General features: G+C 40.6%; 1 protein-coding gene across 3 annotated transcripts in view; it reads right to left on the bottom strand.

Annotated features, from left to right (window-relative positions):
* The window catches only part of NPSR1 (neuropeptide S receptor 1), a 167670-nt gene extending 153197 nt beyond the window's left edge, over positions 1-14473 (bottom strand). For all 3 annotated transcript variants that reach the window (XM_043977755.1, XM_043977753.1, XM_043977754.1), the window contains exon 1: positions 14321-14473. In XM_043977755.1, coding sequence (XP_043833690.1) covers positions 14321-14473 — 153 coding nt within the window. The remainder of the gene's footprint in view (positions 1-14320) is intronic.
* Positions 14474-15193: the final 720 nt, after the last annotated feature.

Consider the following 15193-nt stretch of genomic DNA (forward strand, 5'->3'; position numbering starts at 1 on the left):
AAGTCCCATCTTCTATAGAAAGCCTTCCCCAATCTCTTTAATTCCAATCTTTCCTCTGTGCATTACTTTACATTTATACTATCTGCAGCTTTTTCCTAACACAGATGTTTTTATGAAGTATCCCCTATTAGATTGCGAACTTTTCAAGGACAAGAACTGCTTTTTTTGTCTTTGTTTATATCACCAGCATAGTGCCTGGCAAATAGAAGCACTCAGAAAATGCTTATGGATTGAAAATATTATATTCATTGACGTAAGGGTGTGGAACCCACTCCAGCAGGATCTGACAGAGACTGTGTTTTGCTAGCAGAGCTTTTGAGAACCCCAAATCACTTCCATTGTACTATGAAGCATCACAGGGGAGGTTTATCATTTATTATATTATTTTAAATCATATTTTATTGATCTTTTGTTCTTTACCTTTGGTTCTGATTATATCCATCCCTTAAGCAATTGAACAAAACCATTTATGACATCAATAATTATGTCATGAAAATGCAACATTGCACCACTACTGTCCCTCACCTCTGCAAAGAAATGGGAGGGTGCATAATCTAAGTTTTCTTCCAGGACCAAGCTTGATCACCATACTTACTAATTATTCTGTTCTATCTTTTTTGATCTTTCTGATTACATGATTATCAACATTGTGTATATTGTATAACATTAATAATTTAAAGGTCACTTTGCTTCTCCCTCACAAAAGTAAATTTATCAGTGGTAGTTAGCAGGATACTAAGCTGATGTGAATTGTCACATATCTAGAATTCCAGGGTTATTTTGAGAATATGAAGTAACTGATTTCAGATGTACCCCAAAATTTACCACAAGCTATTTCTATAAAGTTTTTTTTTCCAAGTGGTCAGTGTTGTCACCTGTAGACAGAACATTTATTGCCTTTTGCTGGGGCCCAAACAAGCAACAACATAAAGGGAAATATCTATCTTATTATGCTCTTGATAACATTAATTCACAGACTTATGGGCTTGATGCTATATTCATTAAGTTACTATTATTATAATTGTTGTTATTGTTATTATTCTGAAACATGCTATAAATATGAGCTCCACTTACTTCCAGGGAAATGAAATTGGCAATAAGTGTTTTATAGATTTTATTCGGCTATTAGCCTGTTTTTCTGAGTGAATTTATATTTTGACACTTAACAGATGCTGCCTACCCCCAAACTTCATCTGTAATTATTGAAAGGAAAACCACATAACAGTCATAAGAAAATGTTCTCTAAATCATTATTGATTAGAGGAATGCAAATTAAAACAACTCTGAGATACCATTTCATACCTATTAGTTTGGCTAAAATGATAGGAGAAAATGACAAATGTTGGCAGGGATGTGGAAAAATGTGGGCACTAATTAATATGCTGTTGGTAGAGTTGTGAACTGGTTAAACCATTTTGGGGAACAATTTGGCATTATGCCCAAAGAGTTATAAAGCTGTGTATACTATTTAACCCAGCAATATTATGATTAGACCTACTTCCTAAGATGATCAGGGAAAAAGGAAAAGAACTTATATGTTGTATAATATTTATGACAGCTCTCTGTGGTGGCAAGGAATTGGAAAATGATAGGATGCCAATAAGTTGGGGAATTGCTGAACAAGTTATGGTATATGACTGTGATGTCCTACCACTGGTCTGCAAGAAATGATGAACAGTATTAAAATCATTTTGCTGAGTTAGAAAAATAATAACAAAGTTCATTTGGAAGAACAAAAGGTCAGAAACTTCCAAGAAACCACAAAAACATGTCAAGAAAACCATATCAACAATATTAGAGTTTAAACTATATTATACGGTAAGAGCATTCATTAAGTATAAAATGGATATATTTTATATTTTAAAATTATTTTTCTTGTATAAATAAAACCTATGTAGCCAAGACTAGAAGGAATGCAGAAAATTGGGGAAAAATTTTCATGCACGATCTCTCAAATAGGATCTGATTGGGTTGGAATATTGCTATGGTGTAAGAGATGATGACCTGATTGACTTGGAAAGGCATGGAAAAATTTAGACTTGTGAAGAAAGAAGCTATCCTCCTTCAGAGAAACAGATGATGAGTAGAAATAAGCATAGTATGGTCTTACATATGTGTGTATGAGTGTATATGAGCATATATGTGTATGTATACAAATATGTATATGTGCATATATACATATACATATCTACCTATCTATCATCTATCTATCATCTATCTATCTACCTATCATCTATCTATCTATATGCTTAGTTGTAGCCTTCTTTAGGTTGGGAGGGAAGGAAGGGGAAAATAATAAAGTTAAAAGTACACAGCAGAGACCAAAAGAAAACCAACAAGGACTCAAAGGCAAGCTTGACAGATCTGAAAACAGTATGTAATCTGTATCATATAGGTTTTCTTGAAATGGAAATTTATTGCTTCAAATTGAATCCTCTCCTATGCTCTGCTGTGTACATGGAAATGGTTTTGTTTCTTTTCTCATTTTGTATTTAATTTTAAAATTTAAATATAGCAAAAATGACGTGATGAGCAGGTTGGTTTTAGAAAAAACATGGAAAGACTGGTATGAAATGATGCAGATGGAAACAAGCAGAATTGAGAATATTGTATACAGTAAGAATGGCATTGTTCAAAGAGTAATTGTGAATGACTAAGCTATTTTGAGTATTATGATCATTCAAATCAACTACAAATGACCTATGAGGGAAAATGTTCTCTACCTCCAGAGAAAGAACTGATACATGAAAGTATATATTGCATGGTTACATACACAAGCACATACATATACATATGTATATATGTCTACACATACATACATGTGTATATGTTTGCATACATGTATGTGTATATGTTTATATACATATATATGTATGTTGGCCTTCTCTAATAGTGAGTTGAAAGGGAGGGAAGGAGACAACTCAGAACTCAAAATGTAAAAAGAAAAATAATAAATGTACTCAAAATGTAAAAACAAATGAACACAGAAAGGAAAACCATGTTTTGGAGTAGGGGTTCTTATCTTAGGGCCCACAGACACTCATAGGAATCTGTAGCAGATTTCAGGGGGGGTTGTGAATTTGGATGGAAAAAATATATAACTTTATTTTTATTAGCTTTTGGTTTCCTTTGTAATCATATGCTTTTATTTTATGCATTTAAAAACATTATTCTGAGAAGGGTCTATAGGCTTTGCCCAACTTGAAAAGGAAGGAAAGAAGGACTTATTAAGCATGTTTTATGTGCCAAGCACTATGACAAGGACTTTAGGAATATCTCATTTATCCTTCACCATAACCCTACCTTGGAAGGAGGTGCTACCATTATTGACATTATACACATGAGGAAACTAGGTTAAATGAGGTTCCTAGCATCATATAACTAGTAAATATGTGAAACTGGATCTGAAGTCAAGTCTTCCTGACTCTTGGCTCAGTGCTCTATCCATTGTGCTGTGAAAAGAAAGGAGAGAGAGAGAAAAAAAAGAAAGGAGAGAGAGAGTGTGTGTTTTTTGAAAGGAGGGAGGAAGAAAGAAAAAGAAAGGGAAGGAAGGAAGGAAAGAAGGAAGGAGAAGGGAGGAGGAAGGGAAGAAAGGAAGGAAAGGAGGATGAAAGAGAAGGAAAGAGAAAGAGAAAAAAACCCTAATCTCTGATTTAGAGAGTGGTCTGTTAAATTATGAGTCAAGTGAATCCACAGACCAAGAATCCCCTCTACAATATTAGAATTACTCTGATAATTAATTATCTAGCCTGTGCTGGAAGACTTCTAGTGAGGAAAAGTCCACTCCCTCCTTAGGTCAAGTCATTCTATTTTTTGGACGGCTCCTAGTTCTTCAGAAGCTTTCTTTTTTCTTGTCAAGTTTAAATCTGCCCCCTCTCACTCCACCCCCTTCACCTTCACCCTCTGAACATCCCCTTTGCTCCTAGTTCTGCCTAGAACTGGGGCCCAGCAGAAAAAAACCTCATCACTTTTTGCCTTGGGTGCATTAATTTCAGAAATCTCTGTTTAGGCTCTGAGAGGCGATGCAGTAAGAGAGAGCACTCCCTCTGCAGTTAGAAAGAAAAAGTCTAGAGTCCTGCATCCAATATGTACTGATTCTGGGCAAGTTAACTTATCTTTTTATTGTCACTAGGCAACTCTATAAGACACCAAATCACAGAGCAGATGCCTGCATTGGTAGAGGGAGATTCCTTATCTAAGTGTTTCTTACATCATTTAAATCATTCATCTGAACCAAAAAAAAAAAAGTTTACTCATTTTCCTGCCTTTTTCTTGACTTTTTTTTCCATAAAAGTATTTTATTACTTTCCAGTTACATGTAAAGATAGTTTTTATCATTTGTTTTCATAAGATTTTGAGTTCTGAATTTTTCTCCCTCCATCCCTTTCCTCCCCCCTCCCCAAGACAGAAAGCAATCTGATATAGGTGATATATGTACAAGCACATTAAACATATTTCTGCATTAGTCATATTGTGAAAGAAGAATCAGAATACAACAGGAAAACCTCAAAAAAGAAAAAAGTGGGGCAGCTAGGTGGTGCAGTGGATAGAGCACCGGCCCTGGATTCAGGAGTATCTGAGTTCAAATCTGGCCTCAGACACTTAACACTTACTAGCTGTGTGACCCTAGGCAAGTCACTTAACCCCAATTGCCTTACCAAAAAGAAAAAAGAAAAGAAAAAAGGAACAATTAAAAAGTAGAAACAGTATGGTTGTCTTAGATCATTGCACTGCTGAGAAGAGCCATTGACTTTGAACTTTATGTTCAAGTTGGGCTCTATTCTGGGGTTTCCGGGGACACTGTTGTAAGCTTCAGGTTTTTCATGTTGCTGTTTTCAAAGCTAGTTATGGAGGTTTCCAGGTTTTTGGTACTTTTCAGGTGGTTTGAGCCAGGGAGAGGTGTGGTCACTGCTGTCCAGACCTGTGCTTTGGTCTTTACAGAGGAAGGGATATTGTTTTCCTACAGCTGCAAGTGCTAGTGCTCCTCTTGATCCTGGAACTGTGACCAGGTCCCCTGTGTGCCTGCAGCTGTAAGCTCTAGAACTCCTCTTGACCCTGGAACTGTGACAAGATCTCGTGCTCTCCTACAGATGCAAATGCTAGTACCTTCTGCCTTGGACCTGAGAACAGGGCCCCTGCTCCTTCAAAAGCAACCACAAGCACTCTTATCTTCCCTGGAACTGTGCCCAGAGCTCCAGCTTCTACCTTCTACCTCTGCATGCACTATGCTCCAGGCCAACCACCACCCTGCAAAACAGACCATTCCTGCCAACCTCCCAAGTTGTCTTGGGCTGGAAAATTGTCAAACCTGGACCTTTTGTTGACTGTGCCACGCAGACCTTTGCTTTGAAGCATTCTTTTAAAGTTGTAGAGAGGGATGTTGGGAGAATTCAGCTGAGTTGTTGCCCATACTCCACCATCTTGGCTCTGCTTAGAATCCTCCTGTGAGCCATTTTTCAGACTTGCTACCAGTTAACAGAAGTGTTGCCTAAGTTTGTTCAAATTGACCCCTAGGTCCTTTGCAAGGCAGAGAGAGGGAGTAGTACTTTGAAAAGGTCTCATTTACTTTTTTTTGTGGGGCAATAAGGATTAAATGACTTGCCCAGGGTCACACAACTAGTAAGTGTCAAGTGTCTGAGGCCAGATTTGAACTCAGGTGCTCCAGAATCCAGGGCTGGTGCTTTATCCACTGTGCCACCCAGCTGCCCCTTTCTTTTTCCTCAAAAACTCAGGCCCAAGGTCTCTAAAAGCAAAAAATTATTATTAAGTAATATTTTAATTTGATATCCCACCTCCTGTGTCCTATGTGTGTATAGCTTGAGGAGTGGAGTGGAGATAACTATTAGGCACACCAGCCCACAAAGAGAGTTAGGTTTCTTCTCTACATAAAGGGTAGATATCAAAGAAGCTTCAACTACTGTGTTCTAGCAAATTTTTAATAACTGGCTCTCAAAAGTGCATAAAAGCACACATAATTTAATCTGCTTTAACATTTTTCTCTGCTGCTTTCTTAAGTCTAGACAATTACCAACACAATAAGTCAAGCCGTGATTTGTAGAATTTGCTGATTTCCAAGGTATAAATAAATGTTCATGTTAAATCTTCAGCAATTGCTTTTATAATCCTATTCAAGCTCACTCCACCACACTACTGGCTACTGTCTTTGTTTAATTCCACCCCAGCTGTTGTCATATGGTGATGTCACCAACCTACTCATTCTGGGCCCATTCCTTGTTTGGCACTAATCCCCAGCTTGGGCTTCCCTTGGGCATTTTGTTGTGTTTTAGCTTTTCCCTCCTGGATGTTTTGTCTCTTTTGCTCCTGTAGCTCTCAATTTCTTGTACTTTTCCATTCTTCATGAGTTTCACCACTCAGCTAGTCTTATGGCGACTGTTGGTCATTGATCCCTGCCATCAGTTTTGGGCCTTTGTCTCTTTAGTGTCACCTGTTGGCCATCTCAGCTACAATCTGACAGGGTGTGTTGATTATAAGGCCCCTCCATGATGAGGGTAGTTTGCTAGTGTTTTAATCATGGCCAGAGACCATGAGCCACCATGCCCAGCTAACAAAAACCAGAGAAAATGCAGTTAGACCCTGAACCCCCAGTTTTGATATTATAATTTCATAATGCAAATTACATAAAGTTTTAATTTTATTAAAATGATGTATTAAAGCCAGTGAAAAAATCTCTACTGTTTCCTCATACAGTTTCCACCATGAAATGTAGCCATACCCTAAATTCAGAAATGAGGCCTCTGCTTTTTTTACTCTGAGCACGATAGGATTTACTGCTAGAAGGAACTTTGTAAATCATTTTATCTAGCAGCCTCCTTTTATAGATGAGAAAACTAAGGCTCATAGAAATAAATTGAATTTCCCAAGATCATACAAATTTAAGTGCTAGTGCCAGGCTTCTAACTTGTGTTCTATTATGACAAATTCATTGCTTTTTTCTACTCCTCTGTGTTAACTCTCTACTATATGTTATATTTTCTCCTTCAAAAATCACATCTACTCTTAAAGCTTCTTCTCTTACGCAGTCATATGTGTACATATATGTATTATGTATGTATGCATGAGAGAGAGAGAGAATAAGAATGAAAATGAATGGCTTGGATAAATGACAGCTAAAAGCCCTTATAACTCTAGGACAACCCCTGCCTGAAAAGAATTCCCTCTTGATCATATTTAATAAATGGTGTTCCAACTTCTTATTGACAATCTCCAGTAAAAGGGAACTCACCACTTCTCAAGTGTATCCAGTTCACCTTGGGACACCTCTGATTGTTAATCTTTCTTGGCATCAATATTCTTCTTTGTTGCTTCTACCCATGTTTACATGTTCTCCTCTGTGGGGCTGGGAGGAACAAGGCTAATGCCTCTTTTATGATATGAGTCTTGAATACTTGAAGACATTTACAATGTTCTCATTGTCTCTTCTGTAGGCCAAACAACCCTAGTTGCCTATGTCACAATATCTCAGATCCTCTCTGGATACTCTTCAGAATGTTAATTTCCTTCCTCAAATGTGATGCCCAGAATTAAACACAACATTCCAACAACGTGGGATTTACCTACCTCCAAGGTCCCTTTCCTTATATTAGCTTGAGTACCTGGTTCATGGGATCCCTCTTTAACTCCTCCTGTTGGGTAAGCTTTGAGAATTTGGACAATTGTGGTTCTCATGCTTTGACTACAACAGCTCTTCAATTCCTTTGACATCAATGCCCTCTGCTCCAACTGACCTCAGCCACACAAGGTAAAACCTGAACATTTCTTGGAATTTCACATCCAAGAGCTGAGTTTCAGAGATCCACTCTGACCCCCACCTTCTATCTCTATCTTTTCACATCTCCTCCAATCACTCGCACAGAACTTCTCCAATACTGTGGCTTCTAATTCCTATATCCATCTCTAATCTATCAGTTTTCTCCCTAACCACACAAACACAAACACACACACACACACACACACATTTCATCATCTACTTTCAGACCCGGTCTTGATCTTGTTTTTTTTTTTTGTTTTTTTGGTGAGGCAATAAGGGTTAAGTGACTTGCCCAGGGTCACACAGCTAGTAAGTGTCAAGTATCTGAGGCTGAATTTGAACTCAAGTCTTCCTGAATCCAGGGCCGGTGCTTTATCTACTGTGCCACCTAACTGCCCCCCAGACTTGATCTTGTGATCAACAATTTAAATGTGTCACTTTCTGAAGCCTTTTACCCCCTTGCTCTCCCCCGACAACCCTGACCTTCTGTTGTTCCCTAATGCAATTACTCCTCCATATATCACACCCATCAATTAGTTTCTCCATTCTTATTCCTTGGTTGTAGAGAGTCCCTGGAAAAAATTAGCATAGTTGAACTGATATCACCCATTATAGTATCTTTTAAGTTTGTCCCCAAGAGAAGAATCAGTAGAAATGGGTGGAAGTCACAGAGAATTTAGATTTGATGTCAGAAAATAAATCCTAACAATTAGAAATGGTCCCATAATGGTTTGGGCTTCTTTGGGAGATGGTGGATTCTCCCTTGGTAGTGAAGTTATTATTTCTCTCTTATTAATGACCAAATAGTAAAATAGGGGAGACCCAAGCTTTTTTTTTCCCTGTCCTATTTCCTTGTCTGAAGCCCATTCTCTCAAGCATAGGGCTGATGGAACATAGGAATAACATTCTCCTCATTCTGGGTATTTGCTACTTCCCCCAGCTAGATCAAACTTCTTATCGAAAAGAAATTCCTCCTAATTTCTGCCCACTCAAACTGATTTGGCCTGAGGTAGATCCTCTGTCTTGGTTACCCAAGGCTGGGTATAGAGGTAGCCCCTTTGTCCAAGAGTACTATGATGTTACCCTCCCAGTTCTTCATTAGAATAGAACCACCTAACTGGGATACCCACTTTACCAAGGGCATATGAACTGGGATCCCAGCTCCATGTTGGGTCTTTGGCATTCAAGAGAGCCACTGACTCTTTTATTAACAAAATACTAGCATTTTTAATAAAATGATTAATTACCCAGAACCTATGCCTCTTTCTTGGTCATGTGATAGAGAAACTTACTTTGGGGTATAGGTTGGATTGAACAGCTTCTGAGGTTTCTTCTAGTTTTCAAATTTCATAAGGTAAGAGCAGACACCTTCTCTACCCCTGCCCCCTTTTTTTTATCCAGACCAGCAATTTTGTTATCATAGGAGCTCCCTCGATCAAAGCAAATGATCACTTTCTCATTTTAGAGTGGCCTAAGGTGCTGAGAATTTAAATGCCTTGCCCAGGATCATATAGCTAATTTGTCTTAGAGATAAGCTTTGAACCTACATCTTCCTAACTCAGCTCCTTATCCAATATACCTTGCTACCTCTCATAGCTGTTCTTAAGGCTTTGATAATGATCTCATTTTATGGTCCATAGGTCAGGAGAGTGGGCTTGAGTAAGGCTTTGGGAAGAAGAAGACTCCCAACCCTGTGCCCAAATGGATCAGTACACCCTCTGCAATATGCTTGTGTATTCCAGGCCAAAGAGTCCCATTCAGGTTTGGAGGTGGTTGAGGGGATGAAGAAAAGGTAAAAGGTGAGGCTGGACCTAGGTTTGTTTAGAGATTCCTCCAGTTACCTAAGCAGTCACAGGTATGAGAACTACATGAGCCGTGGAAGGGAGAGCTTGCTGGCTAATTTCCTCAGGGATTTGACGGCCAGATAAATAAAATGAGGGCATTGAAATAAGTTGTATCTGAGGTCCCTTGAAGTTCAAAATCTATAGTTTTGTGAATTCCCCAAGGTTACTTCAAATATTGTAGTCATGAGAAGTTGCCTTTATAACTGGTAATCCATATTCAAGTTAATAAGCAATGCTTTTAGTTTATACATTAAAAAAACCCTTAGCTAGAAGTAAAAGATTCATAGATTAAGAGATGGAAGAAACCTAAAAGGAATTTAGTTGACCCCTTTATTTTATAGATGGAGAAACTGAGTCTCGGAGAAGTGAAGTGACTTGTCCAGAATGACAGTCAATAAATAACCTGGGCGGATTTCAGTCTTAGTCTTCTGACTCTCATTGCACCACTTGTTACTCTCTATAGTACCCTGTACTCTACACAAGGCCTCTGTCTTGGCCTGAGCAAGTTGGACCTAGGGCTCTGTGTCCACATTTTTTTCTGTTTCCCTCAAGCTTCTTTATGGAAAAGGCCAAAGGCCCCCTGATTTCCAAGACAGCTCGAAAGAACAACCAGAGATAATCCTGACTGTGATTGGAATATCTGAGCAGTGGGAAGGGCTTCCTCTTTAGAGTCCCAATCTGCCCTCTATGATTGCTACTTGTGGGAATAACTATATTCATTCACTCATGTATTTTTCTCCTCATGTGTCCCTCCTTCACGGTGAAAAGAAAATCAAAGAAAAGATTCCCTCACCTAATTCCCTCCTGGCTTCCTGGAATGCACTGATTTCTGTGCTTTGAACCATCAACCCAGGTGTCAGCAGAGGGATCATGGGGGCCTCATCTGCCTCATTCTCTGAGTGACCTTGGTAAGAGCAGAGCACTGCCTTGCTTGAAACATTAAAAAAAATCATTTCTTAAAAAAACACACACACACACACAAATCATTTTTTTGTCTTTGGAAGACACAAAGGAAGCACTTTGTGTCAAGCTGAAAGTGTTTTTCTTGTTCCACCAGAGATGAAGGGTTCAAACAAAAGAGCAGTATCTGATTCTAGAGAGAGTCAAGGGAAGAATAAGTGATCACTTTCCTGTAACCCCCTGGTCACTGTACCTTAGTATTTCTGTGACTTTCTTGCTACTCTTTGGGACTGTTTGTTTCATAAAGAAAAAATGCAACCCCAGACTTGGTCAGGGGAAAATTCTATTCTTTGGCGCTGAGAAAGTCTGTCCAAGGGATGGCAAGAGTCAGGATTCCTTTGGATGTTTTTGCAACCATCACTGGCATTGGAGAAATGAGAGAAAGTGGCACCAACCACCTGTCCTTCCTCCCCTCTTCCAAACTGAGACTTTAATACCCACACACCTTTCTTGGCACTTTATTACTCTCTCTTTTTCTCTCTCTCTTTCTCTCTCTCTCTCTCTCTCTCTCTCTCTCTCTCTCTCTCTCACACACACACACACACACACACACACACACACACACACACAAATACATGGGCCAAATTATCCATGCTATATTATTTAAGAGTCCCATAAACCATGTTCTTAGGGAGCACTGGGACCATAGGGTCCCCTATGATTAACAAAAGTAAAACAATTCCCCTTTCTCTCACCAACCAGTGCATTTTCTTTCTCTTCCCAGATGGCCCTGAGTCCTTAAAGGCAAGGCAGGTGTGTGGCGATAGGAGGTAGAGGGCCACCCCCTTCCTGAGGCCAGATTCACCAAGCACCAAGGAAGGATGGCTGATCCCCTGAGCCCATAGGGCAAGGCTAAATGGAAAGCACACATCTTCCTAAAATACTCACCAAAGACAGGAATAGAAAAAAATCTGACTGAGAAGTATCCCATGAGGCACCTTTGCTAAGTTTCTGAGAATGAGAAACCAACCAGAAGTCTTTATCTCAAACTCTTTAACAAAGGAGAAAGTATTTCTGGTTCTAGAGGCTTGTTCAGAGGCAAGGTGAGTACCTAGGGATGCCCCTTTGAATTTACTTCTCTTTAAGATACACACATGCTCCGCTGGGCCCAGGGGCTCCAGCATCATTCTTCCCCTTTGAAGGCATTCCAGGTGGGGGTGGGGATTGTGTTATCCTTAACACAGGAAGGCAGATGTGTGAGGCTATCTAAATCTATGTTACCATGTCTCCTGGCCACCACTTGCTGTGTTTCTCTCGGGGAACCATGGTGCTTTTTAGTAACTGAGGATAATAATTTCAAAGATTAATGTGGATTCAGTGCTCCAGTGGTCAGACATGTTCTGTCCTTCTTTCCACTTCCATTATTTTAGAGCAAAAATTCCTGCACTTGGGGAGGAAGCTTATGTGAGTAGTTCCATAGATTGATTATGCCACAGAAAGAGCTAGCAGGCTAGTTTATTCTGATATTAAGCACTGCCCCAGCCCCCTCCCCACCATTGTTTCCTCCCTTATTTTCTAGAAACAGGGAAATGGGATTTTGTATCGAGTAGTTATTACTCATCTCAGAAGGCCTGGTTTCTCCTTCATTAACGTTGCATTTACAATGACCAGCCTCTCTTGATTCTGTTTGCTATTATGTTCCACAAATATCACAGGGGATTGTGCACTGGCAGGCTTCACTGGGGGGGGGGGGGAAAGGAGATGAGGGGGGAGAAAGAGGACAGCCAGAAATATGCTTACAGGTTGCATGGCTCCTGTTCATTGAGCCAGAAGCTCATCATTTGTAATCAGTGATTGTCTTAAGGACACAATTACTTAGTTACCAGACTAGGGCAACAGAGCCAGATTGTAATTCACTTTTCCTTTCCTGGAGCAGCTGCCCTGGTGTTCATGTGTGTGCATTGTGATACTCCAGAGCAGAGGGGTGCTTCTGACTGGCCAAATCACATTCCCTTCATATTCATGAGTCGTTAGGGAGAGAACTGCTTTAATCTCACAGTTTCTCCTTCCCTGGGGTTTGCTGGCCTGGGGAAGATTGTAAACTGAGCCTAGGAGGAAGAAATTTACCTTGAAGTATGGAATAAATATTACACACGCTCAACAGCTCATTAAAGATATAGAACAGATAGTAAAAAAGCTGCTTCTGGAATGGGTGAGAAGTAAAAAACTTTTAGGTTTCTTTGAAAACATCATCGCCCTCCCTTCCTCCCTCCCCCCCTTTTGGAGGAGAAAATTATAATCACAATGGGCAGGAATCAGGAATCCTGGTTCTGACACTTATTGGACATGTGACCTTGTGCAAGTCACTCTACCTCTCTAAAGCTTGAGTTTCCCTATTTGTAAAATGAATAACCTCCAAGTTCTTTGCATCTCTAGAGCTATGATTCTATGTGTGACTTGGGGAAACTCCCTTTCCCTCCTTGGACCTCAGTTTCTTCATCTGTAAAATGAAGGTTGGACTAGATGACTTTTGAAGTTATTTCTAGCTCTAAATCTGTGATCTGGGGATTCTTGGGAAGTTTTGCAGGGAGGGAGGGACGGAGGGAGAGAGACAGAGACAGAGAGACAGAGACAGAGACAGAGAGACAGAGAGACAGAGACAGACAGCAAGAGAAAGAGTGAGAGAGACAGCGAGAGACAGAGAGAGATAGACAGACAGACACAGAGAAAGACAGAGAGACAGAGAAAGAGAGACAGACAGACAGACAGAGACAGAAAGGGACAGAGGCAGAGAGACACAGAAACAGAGACACACAGAAAGAAATCCCCAGAACTTTGTGTTTGCCTGTGAAAGTCATTTGGAGAAGCTGTTGTTGTCCATTGACCATAAGACTCATTGTGAAGGAGATTTATTTTGTCAGTATCTATTAGCTCAGTTCAATAAAGAAGTGTCTACGTGCAAAGGCACACCAGGAGCTATTTTCAGGTACTTGACACGCAGACACCTCTAAGACCTCACATGAGGCACCCTGACTTCCTTAGTTGTTAATAAATGTGATACTTCCTTTTCTCTAGTGCTTTGTCTCTTTGCAGAGGATTTTCACATGCATTTGCTCCTTGGATCTCCATCAGCCATCTGAATAAGTTGGGCAGGTATTATAAGCCCACCTTTTCATATCAAGAAACTGAAACTCCCTATGTCACCCAGCTCACAGGCAAGGCAGCTAGGGCCAGAGCTGCCTGCCTTGTGCTCACTCTAAAACTTCCCAGTCAAAGCCATGACCCTAAACCATCACAACAAAGGCTTAACTAAAGATCCTAAAAGACTGCCCTGAACTCACAAGTCTACTTTTGCCTGTTCAGCCATCCTTTCACTATAGTGAAACTAAGCCCCCATCTCCTTAATCCCTACTTTAAATTTAGGGAAACTTAATTCCCCCATTTAAGTCTGACGTCCATAGAACTACCATAAAGGAAAGGCAAAATCCCATTTCTGTTTGTGGGAAGAAGAGAATGTAAAGACAACAACTGCTAAGATGATTCCTAATTCCTTTTTGATAGTGGTACAAAAGTACAATCCTGCCTGCCAGTCCTCACAGGGGACCACATGCAAATTCCTCTACACTATTTAAGATCAGCAGGTCCTTGCTCTTTGGGAATCCCCTGCCTATTTCTTAACTTTAGGATTGCTAGGACCCGAGAGTACTTAGCTAAATATTCAGTCCTTTTCTTTGTGCTGTGAATTGCTCTTGAAAGGCAGTGTCAGATGGGTATGAAGGTGAGAAGAATGAGAAAGCAGCCCACCTACCTTAAAGGAGTAGTAGAAGGAGCCCCACTCCTCTTCCTCCTCTTCCACTTCAGGAAAGGTCACCGTCTCTGTACAAGTTGCCAGGGGGTTGGAATCCAGCGGTTCTATGGTGCCATTGGCAGCCCAGCTGCCCTCTGTGTCATTGACTTGCATCTCGTCAGGGAGTCCTTACAATCCCCCTTGCCCCTACTGGCTTGCCGGTGACTGTGGCCAAGTCAGCACTGCCTGGCTCTCCCCCGAAGAGCAGAGCAGCACGTTCCAGCTCAGTGTTGTCTCCACTGCCTACCAGAGGCAGGCACAGGGCTTCAGCATAGGCGAGTGAGCAGAAGCAGAGCTGGAGAGAAACCTTTCTTCAGGCACCTACCTCCTCATTCAGGAGGGTTCTGATGCCACAGAGTTGGGGGCTGATGTGCTCCTGCCAGCTGGACCCCTGGTCCTTTGGAAACCCAGATATTCTACCCACACATTTCCTGCCCTGGTCCTCTCACCTCAGAAAAAGCTTTTAGCCCTGATTCGCCTGGAGACTTTGGAATGCCAAGGCACAGGACTTTCTTCTCAAGAGAGTTTTGGGTCACTCATCTATTTTCTGACTCCAGAAGTGGTCCCTGTCCCTTCTCAGGTTTTGCAATTATAGACATCATCAGAATTGGGGCTTTCGAAGGAACAGGGATCTGTGACTGCCTTAAATTCTTCACATCAATTGGAACCATGTATTTCTTTGAGCTGAAGTCTGAGTGAATTGTGCTGCCCAGTGTTAGACTGGGACCTGAGTTGGCACAGGTGTTTTGGGGGTGAGAATAAAAGTGAGAGGGAGTGATTCAGTCTATTGTTGTTGTTATTCAGTCATTTTAATCACGACTGACTTTGTGATCC

Source organism: Dromiciops gliroides, chromosome 1 (genome assembly GCF_019393635.1).
Source record: "Dromiciops gliroides isolate mDroGli1 chromosome 1, mDroGli1.pri, whole genome shotgun sequence".
Lineage (NCBI taxonomy): Eukaryota > Metazoa > Chordata > Mammalia > Microbiotheria > Microbiotheriidae > Dromiciops > Dromiciops gliroides.